The 25,199-nt window shown below is 51.3% G+C and overlaps 2 protein-coding genes across 2 annotated transcripts; both read right to left on the reverse strand.

Moving 5' to 3' along the window:
• Positions 1-1,523: 1,523 nt before the first annotated feature.
• On the reverse strand, positions 1,524-16,514 carry LOC102461938 (L-amino-acid oxidase-like). Its single transcript, XM_075913616.2, has 7 exons — positions 16,370-16,514; positions 12,514-12,734; positions 11,110-11,216; positions 9,261-9,462; positions 7,251-7,304; positions 4,199-4,329; positions 1,524-2,628 (listed from the first exon to the last, which is right to left on the reverse strand). Exons 1-7 carry the CDS (start codon positions 16,512-16,514, stop codon positions 1,815-1,817), a joined length of 1,674 nt encoding a protein of 557 aa, XP_075769731.2. The 3' UTR covers positions 1,524-1,814.
• A 2,084-nt stretch (positions 16,515-18,598) lies between these two features.
• LOC112544049 (butyrophilin subfamily 1 member A1-like) lies at positions 18,599-20,974 on the reverse strand. The gene is made up of 2 exons (XM_089771423.1): positions 20,379-20,974; positions 18,599-19,340 (listed from the first exon to the last, which is right to left on the reverse strand). The coding sequence occupies exons 1-2, from the start codon at positions 20,572-20,574 to the stop codon at positions 18,817-18,819; spliced, it is 720 nt and encodes a 239-aa protein (XP_089627549.1). The 5' UTR covers positions 20,575-20,974; the 3' UTR covers positions 18,599-18,816.
• Positions 20,975-25,199: the final 4,225 nt, after the last annotated feature.

A 25,199-nucleotide genomic window follows, 5' to 3' on the forward strand; every position in this document is an offset into this window, starting at 1 on the left:
GCAGGCTGTCTGGGGAGGGGCAAAGCTCCAGGGGCTCCCCCTCCTCCAGTGCCCCCCCCATCCTGCAGGCTGTCTGGGGAGGGGCACAGCTCCAGGGGGTCCCCCTCCTCCAGTGGCCCCCCCATCCTGCAGGCTGTCTGGGGAGGGGCAAAGCTCCAGGGGCTCCCCTCCTCCAGTGGCCCCCCCATCCTGCAGGCTGTCTGGGGAGGGGCACAGCTCCAGGGGCTCCCCCTCCTCCAGTGGCCCCCCATCCTGCAGGCTGTCTGGGGAGGGGCACAGCTCCAGGGGCTCCCCCTCCTCCAGTGGCCCCCCCATCCTGCAGGCTGTCTGGTGGGGGCAGGCTCTGGGGGTCCCCCCTCCAGTAAGCCCCCTTCAGCCTGTCCACGGGAGGGGGGAGGGGGCTCCTTAACCAATCTAGTGGCAGGCAACATGGTGGAACCCCAGCCCTGTGGCCTTTCTCTGTGCTGCAGCTGCCTCCCACCCCCCCGTGTCCACCCCCTGTGCCCCTCCCTTTCGCCGTCCCTCCGCTCTCCGCCCCCTCCCTTTCGTTGTTGTGGAAATCGGTCCCCTCCCCGGCCCGGCCCCTTTTCCAGGCACAGCCCGACCCGGACCTTGGTTCACCCTGGGGTAAGAGGCAGCGGCAGATCAAATGTGGGGGTCCGAGTTCTTACTGTGTAGGAGGAGTCCTTGGACACAGGGACTCACAGACACAGACAGACAGATCTCAGCTAGATAGATAGATAAATACAGGGCGTGGGAGAGGGGTAGAGAGATAGATAGATGGGGGGTGTGGGGAGAGATAGATGGGGGGTGTGGGGATAGATGGGTGGGTGGGTGGGGATAGATAGATAGAGGGAGTGTGTGGGGATAGCTAGATGGATGTGTGTGGGGATAGATAGATTAGATAGATTAGATAGAGGGGGTGGGTGGAGAGAGATAGATAAACAGACGTGTAGCTAAAATGTAATTTTTCACATTGGTTAGAAGATGCCAAGTATGATGCATGTTGATCTGTGGTCTACTGACTCGCGTCTCAGTCCTGTAGCTTCTCTTCCCGTCTCTCTCTTGAGTAGCGGGTGTTACTGTCAGACCTCGCTCGCTGGGAGCGTTGCAAATTACGTTGTACCCCTTGTCTGCCTCACGCACTAAGTTGTGTAACTAGCGTCTTGGCGGAAACGCGGTGCAGGTGTGTGGAGTGAGTGGAGGCGGGGAGTGGGGGACAGCCCGCGGGGATGCCCAGGTGATCCAGAAGTGAGAACTGTGACACATGCCTTGTGTATTGAGGCTGAATTGAACTGGCAGCACTGACGAACCACGGAGAGAGGGAGAGACCCCGCCAAGGGAGAGGGACAGGTCCTGCAGTCAGCCTGGCCTGGCCAGTAAGTCTGACGTGAGTCATGACGGACGGGTAACTACGCACCATCTGTAGGGGGTGTGTGTGCGAGCGCACGTATGTGTGCATGTGCGAGTGCACATGTGTGCGTGTGCGAGTGCACATGTGTGCGTGTGCAAGCGCACGTGTGTGTGTGTGAGCGCACGTGTGTGCGTGTGCGTGCGAGCGCACGTGTGTGCGTGTGTTTATGAACCAGATGCTAACTGCTTCTCTGCTGTATTCCCAATAAACACAGCAAGTTGCCTTCTCCCCTGAAAAAGATTGCGAGAACATAACAGACAGACGGACGGACCGATGTCTGTCAGTCTCTAAGGCGCCACGTGGCTACTCGCCAGTAATCAGAACAATGTCGCTCGAGGATCAGCAGCACGGTTTTTAATTCCCTGCTCGGTCTCCCCTTCCCTCCTCCCCGTTACAGCACTTAATTTCCCTTCCTCTCGCCCCGGGGCCAGCCGTGGGTCGCGCCCATGGCCTCGTGGATGTCTCTGGCTGCCCGGATGCTGCCTTTCATGGCTGTGTCGATCCAGCCGTGCGGCTGGGCGGTGTACTCCCCGGCGAAGTAGACCCTCCCTTCGTTCTGGTACAGCGCCGCGGCGAAGTCGGTGAACTGGTAGGGGGTCAAGGAGACGTAGGCGCCCATGGAATACTCGTCCTCGCCCCATTTCTTGACCACGTGTTTGTCGCAGACCGTCTGGACGTAGCTCTTGTTGAGATTGTGGATCTTGGCCAGGTCCTCGCGCACCAGGTCCACGCTCTTCTCCTCGCTGAGGGAGTTGAAGAAGTCTGCGTCGTCATCCCCTGTGTAGGACGCCAGCACCACCCCCACCCCGTTGGAGAAATTGTGGCTGGGGTAGTAGATGTTTCGGGCCGGGTGGTCCGTGATCGACTTCCCGCCGAAGATCCCGTCCTTCTCCCAGAAACGCTCCTGGCAGGCCAGAAAAATCTTCACGTCCTTCGAGAAGTGGAGGGAGCGCAGGGCCCGGGTCTTGTTGGATGACAGAGGCGGGGAGAACTTAATGAGCCGGATGGCTTTGGCCGCGGTGGCCACCAGGACGTAGTCGGCCGTCTTCAACGTGGGCACAGAGGTACTTGGATTGCGGTAGAACACCTTCACTTCTTTGCCGTCTTGTGTTATGTTCACCACCAGGGCCTGGAATTGGATGTCTGCCTTCGGTTTGATATACCGATAGAACGCTTCTGGGAGTTGATCGAAGCCATTCACGATCTCGTCAAGCCTGAAAGAAAAGATGAGGGAGGAATGGAGGGAAGAGGGCGGTGGAAGAATTGCAGGTCTCTGAGGGTACGTCTGCACTACAGAGGAAGAGCAAAGTGGCCGCTGTTGGTCTTCCAGGGTTCGAATGAGCGGGTCTAGCTAAGAGATGGTGTCATAGAATCCTAGAACACTAGGACTGGAAGGGACCTCGAGAGTCATGGCAGGACCAAATACTGTCTAGTCCATCCCTGATAGACATTTATCTAACCTGCTCTTCAATATCTCCACAGATGGGGATTCACAACCTCCCTGGGCAATTTATTCCAGTGTTTCACCACCCGACAGTTAGGAGGTTTTTCCTAATGTCCAACCTAAACCTCCCTTGCTGCAGTTTAAGCCCATTGCTTCTTGTTCTATCCTCAGAGGCCAAGGTGAACAAGTTTTCTCCCTCCTCCTCGTCACACCCTTTTAGATACCTGAAAACTGCTCTCATGTCCCGCCTCAGTCTTCTCTTTTCTAAACTAAACAAACCCAATTCCTCCAGCCTTCCCTCATAGCTCATGTTCTCTCGACCTTTAATCATTCTTGTCGCTCTTCTCTGGACCCTCTCCAATTTCTCCACATCTTTCTTGAAATGCGGAGCCCAGAACTGGACACAAGACTCCAACTGAGGCCTAACCAGCGCAGAGTAGAGCGGAAGAATGACTTCTCGTGTCTTGCTCACAACACAGCTGTCAATGCAGCCCAGAATCAGGTTTGCTTTTTTTGCAACAGCATCACACTGCTGACTCCTATTCAGCTTGTGGTCCACTATGATCCCTTTCTGCCGGACTCCTTCCTAGACATGAATAGGGGGAGAGCTGACTAGCACCCGGTGACTAAGGGGTTAACGCAAGTACCTAGCAAAGGTGTTGGCCAGAGGGCCCGGAGAACCACTCGAGATAGAGGGTGGAACTTTGAATTGGATAGAAATTCCCTGCCTGCTTTCTTTATGGGGGAGAGTTAAACGAGGGGTGGAGAAACACAGAATGGTTTAACCCCAGGCGGGACCACCCTGCCTCCAAGGAATTCAGGGCCAGGGAGTGGACTGACCCAAGAGAAAAGTGGAAGGAAGTAAGATCCTCACGTGATCCCTCCCCTGGTGCCCATTCCCAGGCTCTGACACACAGAAACTAGGGATACTAGCCTGGCCCATCTTGATGGACCTATCCCAGTGCTTTTTTGAACCTTGTTAAAGTCCTGGCCGTCACAGCATCCTGCAGCGAGGAGTTCCACAGGTTAATGACATGCTGCCTGAAGAAAAACTTCCTTTGGTTTGCTTTCAACCTGCTGCATATTAACCCAAAGGTTCCCTTAACAGACCAGAGCGGGGGACCCGCATCGGTATTACAGACACTCTCGGTCTGAAGTTCATGACTGAATTCCCCACGAGAGCCCCCTGATGGCCACTTTCAGTTATGCCTCGTGAGCGTGTCCCCTGCCCGGCATGGCTAGAGACATCCACTAAGGAAGCTCTGCTCCCTGGTGCCTGCTTCGAGATACATGTTCCTCCTCCTCTGCAGCCAGGGAGGAAAGATTTTGCTTTGGCTTACCCTTGCTGGAACGTCACATGGCCCATGACCGAGTCAAGGAAAGACAGGTGAAAGCCGCCGTCTAAATCCATCAGGTCGCCGATCATGTTAACGGCTCCTCGACTTAAGTTGCCTTCTTTAATCAAATATTCCTGGTCGGGAAGAGAGGCAGGGTTGAAAGGCCAGGATTTCAGTTCCGACACACACAGGAATTATTTGGGATCTGTCAGGTAGATGTCCCAGCCATGGACGCAAAAACGCTTTGCAAACGTCTCGAATCTCACACCTGGCCAACTAAGTAACTATCCTTCTACAAGAAGGATGTCACACACCCATTACAGAGAGAGACTGTGGAACGGAAATTCATCTACAAGTTTGACCCGGCGACCCTGGGCCAGAATACCCGGGCGGGCGCATTACACAGCCAATTTCCCCTGCCTTTAACATCCGCACATTCACATCGAACACGATGAATGGGACTCATCTCTCCCACTTCATCAGTCGCATCAACACGGGTCCTACCCTTGACAGACGCTTCTGCGGCTAGATACCTCTCTCGGGTTCCATTATTTCCCTTCCAACTCATCTGAGGAAGCGGGTTTTGCCCACAAAAGCTCATGAGCCTGTATAGATTTGTGAGTCTCTAAGGCCTTTGGTTTTCAACTTGGGGGTCTAAGTCAAACGCTAGAAGAGGGTTAATCTCCTCCTCAGTGTAGCTGCCAGAGGGGGCGACTCATTTTTAATGATAATAAAAACATCTTATGGGCTACTTACATAAGAAAAACATAAGAATATTAGAACGGCCATAGTCGTCAACGCCAGGTGCCCCAGAGGGAGTGAACAGAACAGGGAATCATTACGTGATTTCTCCCCTGTCGTCCATTTTCAGACAGAGGCCAGGGCCACTGTCCCTACCTATCCTGGCTAACATGTATCTAGCTTTTTTTTTAACCCTGTTCAAGGCCTGGTCTCCACAACCTCCTCTGGCGAGGAGTTCCACAGGTTAATGGTGTGCCGCGTGACCGAATACTTATCGATGAAGAGGACCATGTACGGCATCTGCAGAAAAGTCCCCCTCATATTGCATGTCTCGTTGGGATGTTTTCCAATGGGCAGGACTTTACATTGTTCAACATTCAATTTCATTTGCCTTTTTGTTGCCCAACTGCTTAGTTTGGGGAGAATCTTTTTGAAACTCTTCGCAGTTGGCTTTGGTGTTAACTCTCTTGAGCCGTTTGGTTTCATCTGCACATTTTGCCTCCTCACTGTTTACCCCTTTCTCTAGGGGTGAAGAAGGTGAAAAGGACTGGTCCCAGGACTGACCCTTGGAGGACACCACTAGTTACCTCTCTCCTTTCAGAAAACTGACCATTTATCCCTACCCTTTGTTTCCTGTCTTTTAACCAGTTCTCAGTCCATAAAAGGACCTTCCCTCTTATCCCATGACAACTTACTTTACTTAAGAGCCTTTGGCTTTCTGGAAATCTAAGTTCACTACATCCACGGGATCCCCCTGGTCCACATGTTTGTTGACCCCTGTCAAAGAACGCTAGCAGATTTTTAAGGCATGAGTCCTGTAGCTCTGTAGGCTGTCTACACTGCAGGGTTTTTGTGCAAAAACCCGCAGAGTGTCCATACCTCAAGTGTGTTTTGAAAATTGACAGTGAATCGACAGGACAGAGGTTTTTTTTTTCCAGGGTAAGTATTCCTCTTTCTACAAGGAATAGCGCCTTTTTGTGCAAGAGCTCTTGCGCCAAAAGGTGTGTGTGGATGGGAAACAGGGGGTTTTGCGCAAAAACAGCCTATCAGAAGAAACCCAGGGGCCCTGTGAAAGCATCAGTGCTTTCTTGTGCGAGAGCGTCCACGCAGTCCGGATGCGCTTTTGCGCAAAGGCGCATGGCTTTTCCGATGCGCTTTGGCAGTCTGGATGCACTCTTGTGCAAGCAGTGTTTGTGGAAGAGCTCTTCCGCAAAAAGCTTCTTGTGCAAGACGCCTGCAGTGTTAGCCTGAGAGACTAACACAAATCTAGTTATTATCATGAGCTTTCGTGGGCAAAACGCACTTCTTCAGGTGCTAATGAGGGTAATTAAGTGGCCAGAGGCTTAGCTTCTGATGTACAAAAGTGGGGTGAAATGCAGGGAGGGCTGGCTTTATAATGGGACATCCAGCTCCTGTCTTGGATCCAGCCCAAATTTGCAGACGAACGACTTTGTTGAAGTATAAACTTTACAGATGAATATCAATTTTGCGCCCTCTCTCTCTGGCTATGTTTAGACTGCAGGCTTCTTTCGAAAGAGGCTCTTTCGAAAGCATCTTTCGAAAGAGCCTCTTTCAAAAGATCGCGTCTAGACTGCAGGCGGATCTTTCGAAAGAGAAATCTGCTTTTTCGAAAGAGAGCACCCAGCGAGTCTGGATGCTCTCTTTCGAAGACGGCCTCTTTACATTGAAGAACGCCTTCTTTCGAAAGAGGAACTTTCGAAAGAAGGCATTCTTCCTCGTAAATTGAGGTTTACCGCCATCGAAAGAAAAGCCGCGTTCTTTCGAAATAATTTCGAAAGAACGCGGCTTGAGTCTGGACGCAGGGGAAGTTTTTTCGGGAAAAGGCTACTTTTCCCGAAAAAACCCCTGAGTCTGGACACGGCCTCTGTGTGGTTGGCTGGGGACGCTCCTTTGTGGAAGAACGGCTATTTTTAAATGCACGGATGAGGGCTCCAGCAGGCTAAAATGTCTCCCACCCCCAGGTGTGTGCGCGCGACCCTTTCTAATGTCTGATTTGTGTCCGTTTGTCCTTTCTCATAGGGACTGTGTAGTTTGGCCAATATCTGCAGCAGAGGGATCTGGCTGGCAGAGATCATGGTAGCGGGTGTGCCGTTGGACGGTACACTCAGTGTTGCATGGTATGCTTTTTTGGGGGGGTCTTGTAACCCTTTGTTTCTAGCTCTCTCATTTCTACTCCCAGCCTTCCTCGGTCTCAAACAAACCCGGGATACCACTGGGGAAGGTAAGCTAGGCCCTGTGATGACCCACGCGGCTTTGGGGAGTGAGGCACAAAGTGCCGGCTGGCATCACTTACCTTGGTGGAAAAGGAGTCGTATTTCTCTTTCAAAACTTTGCAGTCTGTGGTCACCTGGGGGGCAAGCAAGAAAGCAGTCGTGTGAACCACAGCCGGGGCTGCCCCTTGGCAGATCGGCGGTATTCCCGATTTGCCACCATCCTGGGACATGTGCCATAAGAACATGAGAATGGCCACATTGTGTCAGACCAATGGGCCATCTAGCCCACAGTATTGCTGGACCTGGCCTCCATGAATGTATCTAGCTCTTTTTTGAACCCTGTTAAAGTCCTCGCCTTCTTGTGGCTAGGAGTTCCACAGGTTGGCTGTGCGCTGCATAAAGAAACACTTCTTTATACTTACTTTAATACCACCGATTAATTTCATTTGGTGACCTCGTATTTCGTATATTATGAGCACACGTAAATAACTTTTCCTTGTTCACTTTCTCCAAATCCGTCATGATTTTATAGACCTCGATCGAATCCTCCCCATGAGTCCCCTCTTTTCTACGCTGAAAAGCCCCCGTCTCTTTAATCTCTCTTCATAAAACACAGCTATCGCCACAAGCCATAACACAACAGCTCCGGTGAAAGAGTTGTCCATAAGGTCTGGAGACGGGAGGGATATTTTTTTGTTTGTTTTCCATTCCCGCAGTTCTCCAAATGACCAAGCTTGCTTTCAGTCTGGTTTTATAAACAATACAGTGACTAGGTCAAGGCTATGTCCAACATTCCCTCTCATGGGCCCTCATCTATGTGCAGAATAAATTTTGTGACTTGCACCAAGGCAGGTGAAGATGTGCACCACCCGGAGAAACTCACATTGCAGGCGGTGGGCACTGTGCTAATCAGCTGGGCGGCATTTGAAACTCTCCTGAGTGGCCGTCCAAGTGCTCAGCTTACGGGGAACACTGGGTACAGCTACACTAGAGCTTTAATTGATCAAACTTTTGTCAGTCCAGGAGGTGAAAAAACTAACATAAGCACAGGTGTGGACAGTGATCTGTAGGCAGCACAGGGTGGCTTAATTATGCTGGTGGGTGAACTCTCAGCGGAGAAGACCTTGGCGGTAGTGTAGACACATCCTCGCAGTGAGAAAAGGCGCCAGATTTTGAAACCAGTGTCGGAAAAGGCAGCGAGGAGAGTTCTGGGATTTTCAAAATTAGCCACGTGCCTTTAACCCAACCAAAACCATACCAGCCGTGCGGCGGCTATGATAGGTGGGCGATAAGAACAAGGCAGCTCCACAACCTACTCAGAGAGCCAGCTGGCTTTATCGCTGAAGCTGTAGAAGCTCCTACAACAGTGTTTCTTAAACTTTTTAAGACCGAGGAACACCAAATAAAATTTTTTTTTAATGGGGAACACCAAGGATTTTTTGTTAAGGAAAAAAAAAGAGGTTGGGGGGAAAAGGGTGGGGGGGGGAAGTTATTCAGAAGAAAAAGAGTCGGGGGAAAGTTATTGAGCAAAAAAAAAAAAAAGTCACCTGCCCCTTTAAGGGTGGCCATTTTGAATTCTGTTGTTCTCCGCGGCACACAGTTTAAGAAACACTGTCGTACACTAAGCTCCAGTGGTTCCAGGTTCAGATCTGCCCACTGGTGGTTACATTAACTCAACCAAACACAGACCCGTAGCTACAACACACCCTCGGTTAGGCCTATGACCCCAGCCCTGGGTTGAAGGGTACGTCAACTGGCAGGTTTTGTGTGTGGATGGGGGCAGCTTTGGGTTTAAGGCCACCATCCTAGGAAGGCGACATCTACACGACAAGTTTTCGTGGCAAAAATTATGCTAATGAGGGACTCATTTGTAAAGAGGGGTTTGCACAAAAAGAAAACATCCCGTCGGCTTGTTTTTGCGCAAAAATCCCCAGTGCAAAAACAGATCGGCAGAAAATATGCAAATGAGATTGCAACTCATGCAAATAAGTCCCTCGTTAGCATATTTTTTGCCCAGGAAACTCGTCGTGTAGACCGAGTCTCTGAGTGCAGGCTGGCTTTTGACATAACCCCCATGCCCGAGTCCGTACCCTGTCCAGCGTCTGATTATAAAGCTCGATGGCGGATTTGCCCTTCTCCTCCGGACGCACCGGGTAGTTCAAGATGTCGGGATTTTTCTCCACGTCGATATGCCTGGCCCGGACGTTGTTCACCAGATACCAGGCGTTGTTGTGGCTGCTGTAGAACGTGCTCAGCAAAAGATTGAACTGGCGGATGAATTCGCGCACGATCCTGAAGGAGCGAGAAAGCGTCAAAAGGGAGGTATCCGAGCGGCCGCCGGGGGAGTCTCTCTCCCCAACAGCCACAAGGAGTCCAGCGGGATTACAAAGAGCAACACACCGAGCAGGGCAGACGCTTTCGTGAGCGACAACTCACTTCCTCAGAGGCCGTACGGAAAAAAAAAAGGAAAGGTACAGAGATGGGAGTGTGAACGCAGGGCGTGGCTAGTCTCCAACAGTGATGGGAAGGGAGGGGGAATACCAGAATGGGAAATTACTTCTTGCACTGGGAGAGCCACTCCCTGTTTCGGGTGTGTCCGAGGGTGTGGGGGGGGCAGCCGGTCTAGGGAATAACGGGGTGACCCGCTACAGTCCGTGTCTGACAGACGTACAGAGCCAAGCACCGGGCACCTCAGAGCACTCTGAACCCGCGCCATCCGCTTCATTTAGCGTGGACAGGCTGGCAATTCCCCCCCCCTATTTTTCCCTCTTTCTCTGCTATTTATTTGGCAACCTGGACCCCTTCACTCCAGTCATCTGAGGGAGCGGGCTGTGCAGGATCCCAGCGACAGCTTTTGCTCATCTCCAACGTGCTGCAGGACTAGTCGCTGTTAAAAGCATTTCTGGAAAATCATGCCAGTCTAGACGCAGCCACCAGCCTTCCACGCCCCCGCCCATGATCATGAAGAAAAATCAAGCAAGCTTAACAACATTTCACTAATACAACTGTCGGTTACAGACTAACAGAAACATGGGATCGTGCTTTTTAAATGCATTCGTTTTCTCATGACTTTTGTCCTGTAAAGCATTGGACTGATCTTGACTTGGTCACAACTTTCTGTAGCTCTTTCTTTTGTGTGTTGCATAATTCCCATTTTAGCAGTGATCAAAGCAACCCAGCGATGTTGATCATCTTATCTGAGGGCAGACACGGAGGCAGCAGCAGACGTAGCTAGTTCAGAAGCCACTGACTCTATTTTTGCACTTAATCCACCACAATAACCGGCCCTTCTCTTACTGGTTCATGGTATTGGCTGACATGTTGCATCACTAGGGGTCGCCAGGTGCCCAGTTTTCGGGCCCTTTCTCCAGTAAAAAAAAATCAGAAAATAGCAGACACGTGCAATGTCCGGTGTTTTCTGGTTCGCCGGCTGGGTGCCGGATGGAAGCCTGGCCGGGGCGAGGGAGTGGCTGGGAGAGGGGGGCCCGCAATCGGCGTGGGGAGCCCCCCACTCCCAAGTTCGGCTTTCCGGCCCCCCTCCTTCCTCCCAACCAGCCCTGCTCCTCTCTCAGCCGGTCCCTCCCCCGATCAAGTGTGTCCAGTTTGGGGTTTTTTTTCTTTAACCCTACCTGGTAACCCTTCTGTACGGCACCCAGGTGGGTTAATGGCCAAGCCCTCCTCCAAGGAGCTGAGCGCTGCGGTGTTAGCGTTAGCAGCCTTCACAAACTTGGGCCGACATAAGGCCTCGTGTATCACACCTGAACGCAGACAGCGGTCCAGCTAACGCAAAGGAGCTGCGGGAATGCTGAGGGAAGCTGGTAGAAGATTTCTTGCATTCGAGATTTTAACTCCTCCCGAATTAATCGAAATCAACACAAACATATTGTGAGCATGGTAGGAAAGTCACTTGACAGGCTACAACAGGAAACCGTACATTACCTGTGCTCTGTGGGCAGACGCATGGCTCCCAGCTCCGCATACCAGCCGCCTTCTCGGTGGGTCAAGATGCGTCCTCCGACCCGGTTACTGGCTTCCAGGATCGTGATCTAAGGATACAACACAGGTCGGGTGATCACACGTCCACACAGCTACGCCCTGGCTTTCGCTAACCACCTTCACTTTAAGAAAATGGACGTTTTGTTGAGCAATCAAAATAACCTTTCTTTCTTTTCCATAAAATCTCTCTATCCCCACACACCCTCTATCTATCCCCCCACACACCCTCTATCTATCCCCCCACACACCCTCTGTCTATTCCCACACATACCCTCTATCTCTCTATCTCCACACATACCCTCTATCTATCTATCTCCACACATACCCTCTATCTATCTATCCCCACACACCCTCTATCTCTCTATCTCCACACACACCCTCTATCTATTCCCACACATACCCTCTATCTATCTATCCCCACACACCCTCTATCTCTCTATCCCCCCACACACCCTCTGTCTATTCCCACACATACCCTCTATCTATCTATCCCCACACACCCTCTATCTCTCTTTCTCCACACACACCCTCTATCTATTCCCACACATACCCTCTATCTATCTATCCCCACACACCCTCTATCTCTCTATCCCCCCACACACCCTCTATCTATTCCCACACATACCCTCTATCTATCTATTCCCCACACACCCTCTGTCTGTCTATCCCCACACACACCCTCTATCTATTCCCACACATACCCTCTATCTCTCTATTCCCCCACATACCCTCTATCTCCACACACACCCTCTATCTGTTCCCCCACATACCCTCTATCTATCTATTCCCACACACACCCTCTGTCTATCTATCCCCCTACCCTCCTCTATCTATCTATCTATCCCCACACACCCTCTCTATCTATTCCCACACACACCCTCTATCTATCTATTCCCACACACACCCTCTATCTATCTATCCCCCTACCCTCCTCTATCTATCTATCTATCTATCTATCTATCTATCTATCTATCTATCTATCTATCTATCTATCTATCTATCTATCTATCTATCTATCCCCACACACCCTCTCTATCTATTCCCCCACACTCCCTCTATCTATCTATCCCCATAAACAACTTTTTTGCTTATTTTCCATGCCGTGTTGGAGATAAATCACTATTCTTTTAATGCAAAATAACACCCCTGTAAATACAGCCTATTCGGATCATTAACAGTATTTCAGGCAATTGTTCCGAGCGTCTGTCTTTCTTGCTCAGTTCACCCTGTTTACTTAAGCCCACTTGGTTCTGCTCGTCAGCATCATTTCCAGTCCTGAAAAGCCCCCTAGGGCTGTTCCAGAGGAGCCCCGGCCTGTGTCTGGCTCCCCTCGGTCGTTACAATTACCTGGCAGCCTGCGTCATTCAGCAGCTTGGCAGCCGTGAGGCCACCGATGCCGGCCCCAACGATCACCACTTTCTTGGAGCACTTGCCCTTCAAGCCGTTTTTGGCCAGTTCCACCAGCTTCTCGTAGTCGGTGTCCACGAAGCAGTCCAACCAGTCGTGGCGCAGGAGAGGGAGACTCTGCGAGCCCGGGAAGGCCGCCAGGAGGAAGAGCAGAAGCAGCGCTGCAGACAAAAGTGGAGAAAAACCCATCAAAGAAAAGAAAACAGACAACACCCATGGGTGAAGCAGACTGATTTTCTGAGATTGGGCAGCTCCACCTGCCGTGGGTCTATCACTCCTCGGTCCCGCCCGAGGGACAGGCGCCTGTAGCCAGACAGGAACCCCCCCCAACATCTCCCCCCGTAACATCCATCTTTCTTGCCTGGAAACACACACGGGGTGCAGAGAGAAGTAAAAGCAGCATAGTCTTCGAAGCCTTGACAAGAGGCCCGGATATGCTAGCTCACAGTGACCCTGGACAACTGTAAGCAGAGAGAAGAGGCTGATCGAGTTAATTACTGACCAGGAGGCTGCCGAGGACTGCCCTTGACTGAAACCCATATTGATACGATCACACACTCGCCCGGGGGAGAGGAATCTCCTGCCCTGTAAAGAATGTCCAGTATTCCTAATTCGGTTATTTTTCTCTTACAAGCGTAAATTACTTGAAACTCCCTTGTAAGAGCTGCAAAAGCGGCGTGGAGTCCTGTGGCACCTTGCATCTGACGAAGCGGGTCTTTGCCCACGAAAGCTTATGCTCCTACACTTCAGTGAGTCTATAAGGTGCCACAGGACTCCTCGCCGCTTTTGCAGATTCAGACTAACACGGCTCCCCCTCTGATACTTGTAAGAACTGGTGTCACAAAAACGGACCAACACAATTTGGCATCTTAGATAAGAAAGAGGATATGGGCCCCTATGGGTATCAAGATGGGCCCAGCAGCACACTCACTCTGAGCGTCAATCTACCATCTATCTGCTGGTCGGGTTAGGCGATTGGCTTCCCGAGGTTCCACGGGGACGCCCACCTTGGATTCGTCTTTCCTAGGAATTGAGGGACCAGCCCTGGCCTGACCCGCTGGAGTCGAGAGGCACAGAAGGGGGTAAAAGTTGTACCTGGATGTGTCCTTAGTGTACACATAGACTTAGAGCTCTTTAAAGATTAAGTTGTCACTTGGTACCGTTATTTTCCTTCTATCTTTATTTCCTTTGTAACCACTTTTTAAGATCTATATTTGCTAGCAGTTAAGAAATAGAGCAATAGCCATTGTAACCATATGATTTGTAAGCTTCTTTAAGAAACCTGTAAGGCTACGTCTAGACTGGCATGATTTTCCGCAAATGCTTTTAACGGAAAAGAACCAGACACAACTAAAGGAACTCCAGCCGGTCATAGGGGCAGACACAGTGAGGGAGAGCTGGGCGTTTGGGTCCTGTCGCCTCCACTGGACAGACCCTTTGGGGCATCCGTCAGCCTTCCCTAGGCTGCCTGCTGCGTAGGAATCTCGATCCTAGCAGTTGAAGACTCGGGTGTATAACACACACGCGCACACACACACACCACGCACTGCCCTGACCATCGACTGACAGCGCCCTGCCTTCCACATGGACGTTGGGATATTAAACCCCCGGGCAAGTGGGGACAATCAGACACAAGCAGCCGGCAAACCACGGCTGAACATGACAGTGTTTCTCCAGCATGGCTCAGGGCCGGGTATGTGTGCAGGACTCAGGACAGGGGGCAGCGTTGCCAACCGCCAGTAAATTTACGGATGGTCCATAAAAAAGGATCCGAAATTGGACGTGTCCATAACATCCGTAAGAAAATGTAGGTGTCCGTAAATTTTGTAAAAGTGCAAGGCAATTTCAAAAACCAGCAATTCTTCCAGAGCAATTACATTTCTACTGTGCTGCGTCTGCCATGTTACGGCGGAGCAGCGGACAGCGGACGTTTGAGTTGTCGAGTTGTCTGTGTTTGGCTGAACGATCCCAAAAGGGAAAACGTCCGGGACCATGACTCACTAAATGAAAGCGAGTTAAGTGGCATGTTGAATTGCATATTGTTCTAGTGATGTGTGAGGGACAGTGATGACTTTTCACTTTTTGCCCATCTATGCCATCTTAAGAGAGTGTAAAAATTATGTCCCTAAAAAATTCTGTCGGTCCGTAAATTTTTCCCATATTGTCCCATTTTCTCCCTTGTCCTTGTAAGAATCTTTTACGTCCTTGAAAAATCACATCCCCAGACTAAACAAACCCAGGTTTTGTCAGCCTTCCCTCCTCGCTCCGGTTTTGTAGCCCTTTCAATGCACTTTTGGTGAGGTCTTCGGCTGTGAAGTACACCCCACCGTTTAACGGTGGCAGGTGGAAACAGTCACCCAATGTACAGTAACAAAAAAACCACCAAACCATCTTTCTGTCTTTCCCATCCACATTCCCAAAAGGGGAGAATACACAGGGCATTCAACATACTCCGGGAGTAAAACCACCTGCAGTAACGCACAGAAAGTGTTTCTAAGACCTCCCTGAAAGCATAGGACTTGCATCAGGACTTGAGTTTTGGAGGAAAGGTCTTAAAAATCTCAAACACTTTTCCATTCCGTAAACATAAAGGGTGCATCTAAACTGGTAAGATTTTGCGCTTTTGCGCAAAAACTTGCCAGCTGTCTACCCTGGCCGTTTGAATTTGTGCAAGAACACTGACGACCTCATGTAAGATTGTCAGTGTTCTTACACAAATACTATGATGCTCCCGCTCAGAGATAAGCCCTATTCCTCAAATGTATTTGCGCAAGAGGGCCAGTGTAGACAGGGGAGGACTGTCTTGCGCAAAAAAGCCCCGATGGCGAAAATGGTGATCGGGGCTTTCTTGCGCAAAATTACGTCTAGACTGGCCACGGATGCTTTTGCGCAAAAGCACTTTTTGCACAAATGCACCCATGCCAATCTAGACGCTCTTTTGCGGAAATACTTTAAAGCATTTCCGCAAAATCTGGCCAGTCTAGACGCAGCCAAAGGGTTCAGAAAAGGGCAACTGAAATGATTAGGGGTTTGGAACAGGTCCCATATGAAGAACTAGAGGACACCAAATGAAATTAATGGGTAGCAGATTTAAAACTAATAAAAGAAAGTTCTTCTTCACACAGCGTGTAGTCAACCTGTGGAACTCCTCGCCAGACTATAATAGAGTTTAAAGAGGAACTAGATAATTTCATGGAGGTTAGGTCCATAAAAGGCTATTAGCCAGGGGATCGAAATGGTGTCCCTGGCCTCTGTTTGTCAGAGGCTGGAGAGGGATGGCAGGAGACAAATCGTTTGATCATTGTCTTCGGTCCATCCTCTCTGGGGCACCTGGTGCTGGCCACTGTCAGCAGACAGGCTACTGGGCTAGATGGACCTTTGGTCTGACCCAGTACGGCCGTTCTTACGTTCTTATGGATCTTTTTCCGATTGACTTATGGAAGAGGCTTTTCTGAAATTTGGTGCGTCTATACGGGGCCAAATTTTGAAACAGAGCGCTCTGTCACGCCGTCCCTTCTTCCTCCTAGAACGAGGGTGGCAGGGATGGCGGAAGGGCCCAGCTGGTCTTTTGAATGTTTTTTTTTCCCAAAAAAGTTCCCTGGACACGGCGTTGCTTTTCTGGGACCTCGCCGGTGAGAGGGGCGGAGACGCCGGGGGACGGTCGGTCATGAGTGTGGAAGGAAGGAAGAAGAAGAGAAAGAGACACGAGCGAAAGAGGCAGAAGACGGGAAGATGCGCCAGGAGGAAGGTTGGGACCCGCCTCACTGTAACAAGCCCAAGGAGAAGTGTCACTCACGGAACCCGTCCATGTCCGAATGCAGCGGGAGTCCACCAGTGAGCCCCTCGTTTCGCTGCCGGCCTTTTATCGAGCCGGGCGGGCGAACCGCCCCGAAATTGCTGACGGCGCCTAGTGAGACTGGGAGATAAGCATCGCTTCTCATAATCGCAAAGTGCTTCTCATGATCTGTGGGTTACGGCCTTGCATTATCTCCTGCCAGGCATCCGGGCACAAACGAATCCTGCCAGGAGCAACCGTTCTCACAGTGAACTTCCTCCACGCCCTGCTGAGGAGAACTGCCTCCGTCGTGCCCGTTCGCTGCCCCACTTTTCTCTCCAGTGCGGTAACCTGGCATGTCAGCCCTTAGCCTGACTGGCTGTCATGTGACTGGATTGTAAGGGAAGCAGCCAGATCGCTGCTGCACCTATGGGGGTGGGGTGTTTGCCCCAAAGGTTGGTGCAAAGGGGGCCATGTGAGGTGTCAAATGAAAGCTTACTTTCTACTGCTTCTCTATCTGCTATTCATATACCTGTATAATGTCTGTGTGTGGAGTTATAAGCATGTGCTTTGTGTGCATACTGAATGTTTCTCTGTATGTGATTGAGCTATGGGCAGAGCTTGGCCTATGGACATGCTAAGGAGCAAGGCTCCATGGAACAATTGCCCTCCATAGGCCTACGACACACCTCAAGAATGGGGACTGACACCTAAGGGCTACTAGCGGGGGACACAGGGATAGGCCGCTGGCCAGGTGACCTGCTGCAGCCAAGAAGAGACCAGGAAGGAGGGATAGATAGGCCATGTGGCCGATTCCATCTTGGTCTTCAGATCTGCTCCTGACTCCAGATGCGGCCTCGCACGGAATCACAAGCCGGGAAGAACTGTGGACCCATCCTGGCATAGGATGTGCACCAAGGACTTTTAAGCCAGCAGCTGTAACATCTCTGCTAGAGCCTGCCTCGAGAACTGGGAGATTCGGTGCATGTAACGTAGGATACTTTAGCAACCTCACTCTCAGGCTTTTCTTTCTTGTGGTAATAAAGCTTTAGATGTTAGATGTTAAAGGATTGGCCCAGCGAGATTTGTGGGTAAAGTCCAGAGTGTAAATTGACCAGGGATCTGTGGCTGGTTTCTTGGAACCAGACAGAAGTTGTTTGGAGAAGGTGAGATTGGGTTCTAGACCCCTCACCTGTGTTAGGCCTGGCATGATTTTGCACAAATACTTTTCACGGAAAACTTTTTCTGTTAAAAGTATTTGCTCAAAAGAGCGTCTACACTGGCACGGATGCTTTTGCGCAAAAGATATCTTTTGCGCATAAGCATCCGCGCCAGTGTAGATGCTCTTTTGTACAAGAAAGCTCCGATGGCCGTGCTTGCTTGCGCAAGAAATTAACGCGGCTGTCTACACTGGCCCTCTTGCACAAGAAGCACTGGTTTCGTACAGTACAAAGTCAGTGTTCTTACGCAAATTCTCGCGGCCAGTGTAGACAGGCGGCAAGATTTTGCGCAAAATCCTGCCAATGTAGATGCAGCCGGGCTGTTCCCAACTGTCAGGGTGGTCAAACACTGGAATAAATTGCCCAGGGAGGTTGCCTGTGGAGATATTGAAGAGTACGTTAGATAAATGTCTATCAGGGATAGTCTAGTCTCTTTCCTAGCAGCCTAAATTTGGCCTCCAGGACATCTCTCCTACCCTTCCCTACGTCACTGGTACCTACATGTACCACGACCACCGGCTCCTCCCCAGCACTACACACAAGTCTGTCTAGATGCCTCGAGAGATCCGCAACCTTCGCACCAGGCAGGCAAGTGACCATACGGTTCTTCCGGTCGTCACAAACCCAACTATCTATGTTTCTAACGATCGAATCACCCACTACTAACACCTGCCTCTTCCTAGCTGGCATTCCCTCCCCCTCAGAGGTATCCTCAGTGCGAGAGGATACCGCAACATCCTCTGGGAGGAGGGTCCCAACTACGGGATGGTTTCCCTCTGCTCCCGTTAAATGCTCTTTTCCCTTGAGACTTTCATCCTCCTTAAGAGCACTGGGGCTCTCAGACTGGAGGTGGGACAGTGTCCCCGACTCGTCCCCGGCCACAGAGCGTTCCCGACTGTGTCCTTGCTGAGTCTCCCCCCCCCGCGCCGGCCAGGACCCTGTTTCTCAACCAGGGCTACGAGGACCCTTGGGGGACTCGCGAGAAGTCCAGGGGGTACGTCCGCACCACTGAAATCTGGCAAAAACTGAATTTTTGTGGTAAGTTTGACGGCGCTTTATTATTTTTGTTCTTTTTACACCCAAAAAGTCCATCGCCAGCCTGGCGACGATGAAGCTGTTTAAACAAAGGTGTGGCAATAATAGAAAAACCATCCGTGTGACTGAAAACTGCAGGTATTGGGGGTGCCACTCGCAAGCTTGGCGAGCTCTTTAGGAGAGCGAGAGCCCCCCGGGGAGGACTTCCCGCGTTCACGGACACAGTCTGAGCTGCACCGCCCCCCCGCCGACCCGGAAGAAAGGGAAGAGTCGCTCCCCCCCAAAAGAGGCCGGGGAGAAAACATAGAACGATTTTGCCTGGTCGGCATCGAAAAATTCCACCAGCCCCGCCTCGTAGTCCAGAGAAACCCGGATCCTCTGCGGGTTCCGACTTAGTTCCAGGGGTGTCTTGGAGTTAGTGAGAGCCCAGGACTTACCCCACCACTGTCGCTCGATGGCCCAGATGCCGGCGTCGGGCTTCATGCTCACCTCGCCTTCCCCCATGATCACGGGCTCTCTGGCCACCCCCACGGCCCAGCCCCCCCTCCTCCCCACGTCCACCCCCCAGGAGTGTCGCCCCTGGGTGAAACCCTCCTGGCCCAGCACGCAGGGCGAGTAAACGAATCTTTTCGGGTGGGTGGGCGGCTTCTGGTCAGTGTCTGCCACGCGCACGCTCTTCCGATCCGCCGACAAGATCAAGTAGGGGTTTGCGGTGTCGGGATCCAGGGTCACATCCGCTGCAGAGGAAAGCAGAGCGCTAGGGGCAGGGCTCAGAGGGGGACATTCAGTCCCGAGGCCCCCCAGTGTGATGGGAGAACCCTAGCTCCAGAGAGGGGATTACACTCAGCGCGGGAACCTTAGGAGTATGAAAACACCCACTCCGTGCACAGCGGCCGTCAGAAAAGCAAACAGGACTTTAGGAATCATTAAAAACGGGATAGAGAATAAGGTGGAGAAGATCTTATTGCCTCTAGATAAAACCACGGGACACCCACATCTGGAGTCCTACATACAGCTGTGGTCCCCTCGTCTCAAAAAAGCTCTCTTGGCATTGGAAAAGGTTCAGAAAAGGGCACCAAGAATGCTGAGGGGTTTGGAACGGGGCCCAGGTGAAGCGAGATTAAAAAGATGGGGACTTTTTAGCTTGGAAAAGAGGAGACTCAAGGGAAGTTAGGCTAGAAGTCTATAAAATCGTGCCTGGTGTGGAGAAAGTGAACAAGACAACGTTATTTACTTATTCCCACAGTATTAGAATGAGGGGTCACCTAATGAAATTAACGGGGAGCAGGTCTAAAACAAACCAAAGGAAGGTTTTCTCCACTCAGCACACCATCAACCTGTGGAACTCCTCGCCAGAGGATGTGAAGACCAGGACTTTAACAGGGTTGAAAAAAAGAGTTAGATCGATTCATGGACAGGACTCGGGCTGGATCGACTGTTGGTCTGACCCAGTCTGTCCACTCTGATGTTCCGGGAACTGTTCTACACCTAGCTAGGGGGCCTCTGAACCCACCTACCAGATAGGCCGTCTGCCCTGACTCCTGGCTTGCATGGGGACTTAGGGGGGAGAGAGTCACCTAGGTGCATAAAGGGATCCAGCAGAGCCTAGACCCAGAGGCAGAAGTTTTGGGGGCCTGTCACTGCAGAAGCCAGCACAGAGCGAGTTCAGACCCTCCATTTTTGTGTGCAGCAGCAGTGGAAGAAAGCAAACAGGACATTAGGAACCACAAGCAGAGATGGGGTGTGGGGTTTGGGAAAATGGGAACATTTATTACCTGCATCTGCAAGGCAGTCTTTCCATCCTGTAATTAAAAACGGTAAGAAATGAAAACTCCCCAGCGTGAACACTGCGTTCAACAGAGGCATCGCTTTTATATGGAATGAAATGTGGGGGAGCAGAAAGGTTGTACGTGGAAATCGTCGTACGTAAATCTGGCCAAAAATGGGTGTGAACTTTTCCTGCAACATCATCTAATTGAAAGGGTACATTTTGGAGGAAAAATGATGATTCCCGTGTGGGTAAAATTTAAAAAAAAATCTTTTTCTCCTCTGGGGAAATGTCCACATTTAAAAAAAAAACGTAAATCAACTTTTAGAAACGAGCCTGTTAAAAATATCATTTGGCACTGAAACGTTTCACTAACAAATTTGAAACAAGATTTTCTGCTGAAGTCCCAATTGGAATGACAAGTTTCATTTTTTGTAACAAAAATGTGGATGTTTCCCATTTCAAAATTTTTCTATAACTATATAGCACTTCGTGGTTCTATTTTTTATTTTCAGGTTTCGTTTGGAAATTAATCTTCATGGGGCAAAATGTCCAAACCTCTCTCGTTAAAAGTGCTACGAAAAGTACCATGAAATAAAGTTAGAAACGTGCAGTTGTTTTTCAAAGGCTACACATTGGAAATTTCTGCAAACTCGCTGTTAAATAACGAATATTGATTTCGGTATTATCAAACTTGACGCTAAAGAGATCTCCCAAGTATTTTTAAAACAAACAACAAAAAGATCCCAAAGAACCCCCTTGATCAAAGGTCTAATGTTTCGGGCACTGTTTGTCCGTGGCAAATCCTGACTTTATAGATCCAATTCCAAATCTCATGAGAAAGACCCCAGTGAGGTGTGATTCTTTTCAAAGATTTGGAAAAACAGGAAATAAAGTTACGACCATTAATATTTTGCTACTGTGATTTATTCATCTGTTGTCTCTTGGGTTCCCAGAAACGTCACTTTCCAGCTTCAGCGGCTCGTGCCCATACAAGAAAGTACAGCCTTAGGCGTATGTAATATTTTGGCATGTGTTTAAGTCCCTTTGCTTTCAGAGGAGCTAAAGCTGGGTGTGTGTGTGTGTGTGTGTGTGTGTGTGTGTGTGTGTGTGTGTGTGACACAGCGCTGGGTATGTGTGTGTGTGTGTGTGACACAGCGCTGGGTGTGTGTGTGTGTGTGTGTGTGTGACACAGCGCTGGGTGTGTGTGTGTGTGTGTGTGTGTGACACAGCGCTGGGTATGTGTGTGTGTGTGTGTGACACAGCGCTGGGTGTGTGTGTGTGTGTGTGTGTGTGTGTGTGTGTCACAGCGCTGGGGGTGTGTGTGTGTGTGTGAGTGACACAGCGCTGTGTGGGTGTGTGTGTGTGTGTGTGAGACACAGCGCTGGGTGTGTGTGTGTGTGTGACACAGCGCTGGGTATGTGTGTGTGTGTGTGTGAGACACAGCGCTGGATGTGTGTGTGTGTGTGACAGCGCTGGGTGTGTGTGTGTGTGACACAGCGCTGGGGCGGTGTGTGTGTGTGTGTGAGACACAGCGCTGGGTGTGTGTGTGTGTCACACAGCGCTGGGTGTGTGTGTGTGTGTGTCACACAGCGCTGGGTGTGTGTGTGTGTGTCACACAGTGCTGGGGGTGTGTGTGTGTGTGTGTGTCACACAGCGCTGGGTGTGTGTGTGACACAGCGCTGGGTGTGTGTGTGTGTGTCACACAGCGCTGGGGGTGTGTGGGTGTGTGTCACACAGCGCTGGGTGTGTGTGTGTGTGTGACAGCGCTGGGTGTGTGTGTGTGTCACACAGCGCTGGGGGTGTGTGGGTGTGTGTCACACAGCGCTGGGTGTGTGTGTGTGTGTGTGTGTCACACAGTGCTGGGTGTGTGTGTGTGTCACAGCGCTGGGGGTGTGTGGGGGTGTGTCACACAGCGCTGGGTGTGTGTGTGTGTGTGTGTGTGTGTGACACAGCGCTGGGTGTGTGTGTGTGTGTGTGTGTGTGTGTGTGTGTGACACAGCGCTGGGGGGGTATGTGTGTGTGTGTGTGTGTGTGTGACAGCGCTGGGTGTGTGTGTGTCACACAGCGCTGAGTGTGTGTGTGTGTGTGTGTCACACTCAACGCTGGAGGGGGCAAGGAGACATTGTTGCTGACTACCTGTGACCAGGGGGATAGATGCAAAAGTGGCTGGAATCTTGTGGGGGGGGCCTTGCTGCTCTGCAGACGTGGGCCCGTGTGGTACCCTGGGCGGTGCATGGCGGCCGGCCGCCTGGCTTCGCTTTATCTGCCCCTGCCCACAGCCACTCCCGCCCGTCGCCGTGCTACCCAGGAGCCTCTTCTGGCCCTCGCGCCCTTGGATTGGTTTTGCTCTAGCCCTGCCTTCTCCAGGGCGTAATATCCATGCACGCCGACGAAGGGAAAACCCCACCTTGTTTAGTTAATTAGTGACTGAGTCCCACCGTGTAAGAACGAGGGGCCACCAGACATAATGAACCGGCAGCAGCTTTAAAACAAACCAAAGGACGTTTTTTTCCTTCATACAGCGCACAGCCAACCTGTGGAACTCCTCGCCGGAGGGGGTTGTGAAGGGCAGGATTTTAACAGGGTTCAAAAAGAGCTAGATAGATTCATAGAGGTTAGGTCCAACAGTGGCCCTAATTAGCCAGGATGGGCAGGAATGATGCCCTAGCCCCTGTTTGTCTGGAAATGGGCGACAGGGGAGGGATTGCTTGACGATTCCCTCTGGGACACCTGGCACTGGCCGCTCTGATGTTCTTCCTACGGCCTCCCTCCCGGCCTCTGCTGCAACCAAAGCGGATCAGCAGACACAGGGGCAGACGCCCCATAGCTCCCTGAACGCTTTCCTGGCCTCCCGCGCCTCGCTCCCTTCCTATACAGCCTGGAGAACACAAAATCCAACCCAAGCGTCGCACGGAGCACCGGGACACCGACCATGGGGCAGCGTGGCCCGCTTTATCCCTGCTCCCTATGCTAAGGGCCCCTCGCCCACCCACACCCAGGTCACTAACTATCAGGCCAATTGCAGGAGCAAGTCCCCGGGGGGAGCCAAACAACGGAAGCTGCCCAGTTGAATGAGCCGAGTGCTGGACTAGAGTGTGCCAGACTAGAGAGTGCCAGACTAGAGAGTGCCGGACTAGAGTGTGCCGGACTAGAGAGTGGCGGACTAGAGAGTGCCAGACTAGAGAGTGCCGGACTAGAGAGTGCCGGACTAGAGCGTGCCGGACTAGAGCGTGGCGGACTAGAGCGTGCCGGACTAGAGCGTGCCAGACTAGAGCGTGCCGGACTAGAGAGTGCCGGACTAGAGCGTGGCGGACTAGAGCGTGGCGGACTAGAGTGTGGCGGACTAGCGCGTGCCGGACTAGCGCGTGCCGGACTAGAGAGTGGCGGACTAGCGCGTGCCAGACTAGAGCGTGCCGGACTAGAGCGTGCCGGACAAGAGAGTGCCGGACTAGAGAGTGCCGGACTAGAGAGTGCTGGACTAGAGTGTGCCGGACTAGAGAGGTTCCACCTGTACTATGAATAGTATCAGAGGGAAATGGATTTTGGCAAAGCCCCCGAGAGGCGCGGAAAACAGCTGTATCGTGGCAGCCACATAAAAACGGGGAAACCTTCCCGTGGAAAACAGCCCATACAGAATCAATCAAACCACACGGTGGGATGAAAAGCCAAAGGATAACGTGCCCACCAATAACCACGCCTGGCTTACGGCCCTGGAATGTAGCGGGCTAGTGAATTTCCAGCCATTCCACTGCTGTCTGACCCCTGTATAAACTCGCCCGCGACGGCGATCACCAACCGGGGAGGACACAGAGCTAAACAGCCTGGCTGGGATGTGGAGATGCAGACAAATTAAGGAACACGGAGTCAGGCAGAAGAATCAGCAAGACTTGTGATCGCTCTAAGGCAGTGTTTCTTAAACTGGGTTCGGAGGCACACCAGCGTGCCCCGAGGCAGTCAGAGGTGTGCCCCAGAGAACAGCAGAGCTCAAAATGGCGCCCTTAAAGGGGCAGGCGACCTTTTTTTTCCCCCCCTCAACATTGCGTTCCTCACCCAAAAAAAAAAAAAGTATTGTTTGGCGTTCCTCAGTCTTAAAAAGTTTAAGCAACACTGCTCTAAGAGGTGGAGGTGGCTCGGAAATATAAAATTGTTGCAAAGAGATGCACAAAAATCAGCTCTCAAATAGGTGCCCAGTGTGGTCTTAACGTCTCAGAGGGGTGGTAGCCTGTAACGGGAAAAACTGCAGCAGCGTCGGTTTGGAATAACGTTGACGTTTTTTCTGACATAACACAGTCCGCGTCGACACAGCAAGCCGTTAGTTCAACATCGTGTCGAAATAACGGCAAGCGGGAGGAATTCTTACTCCGCCGCCTTAACTGTCATCGTACGAGGAGTCAGGGGAGTCGGAGGAAGAGGGCACTTTCTCTCCGACTTCCTGCTGTGTCGACAGCGCCAACAGCCAAAGCAAGCTGTTTTGTCGGCAGCTACGCAATTGACATCGCTCATGTGGTGCCACTTCTTTCGGCTTCAGTTTGCTGTGCCGGCGGGCCCGTAAACAGCAGGAACAGAGGGGGTGGAGAGGGAAAGAGAAGGAAAACAAATAGGAACAAATTCAGTAATTCCTCATTTAACACTACATGCGTTTCTGAAAATGTTCGTGCTAAGCGAAAACGTGCTTTGTGGGGTCAATTTTCCCATTCAAAATAATGGAAAAGATCATAGAATACTAGGACGGGAAGGGACCTCGAGAGTCATCGAGTCCAGACCCCCACCCTCAAGGCAGGACCAAATACTGTCTAGACCATCCCTGATAGACATTTATCTAACC

Source organism: Pelodiscus sinensis, chromosome 19 (genome assembly GCF_052426305.1).
Source record: "Pelodiscus sinensis isolate ZL-2025 chromosome 19, ASM5242630v1, whole genome shotgun sequence".
NCBI lineage: Eukaryota > Metazoa > Chordata > Testudines > Trionychidae > Pelodiscus > Pelodiscus sinensis.

Bases quoted from the DNA above. Each gene is read 5' to 3' on its own strand.
- LOC102461938 (XM_075913616.2), bottom strand. From the start codon at position 16,514: ATGAGAAGCGATGCTTATCTCCCAGTCTCACTAGGCGCCGTCAGCAAT. The intron at 11,217-12,513 runs GTAATTGTAACG...TTGTATCCTTAG, and splicing joins TGAATGACGCAGGCTGCCAG to ATCACGATCCTGGAAGCCAG. The intron at 4,330-7,250 runs GTAAGTGATGCC...CTTCCCGACCAG, and splicing joins ACGACTCCTTTTCCACCAAG to GAATATTTGATTAAAGAAGG.
- LOC112544049 (XM_089771423.1), bottom strand. From the start codon at position 20,574: ATGATGTTGCAGGAAAAGTTCACACCCATTTTTGGCCAGATTTACGTA. The intron at 19,341-20,378 runs GTAATAAATGTT...TTTCCTCTGCAG, and splicing joins AGACTGCCTTGCAGATGCAG to CGGATGTGACCCTGGATCCC.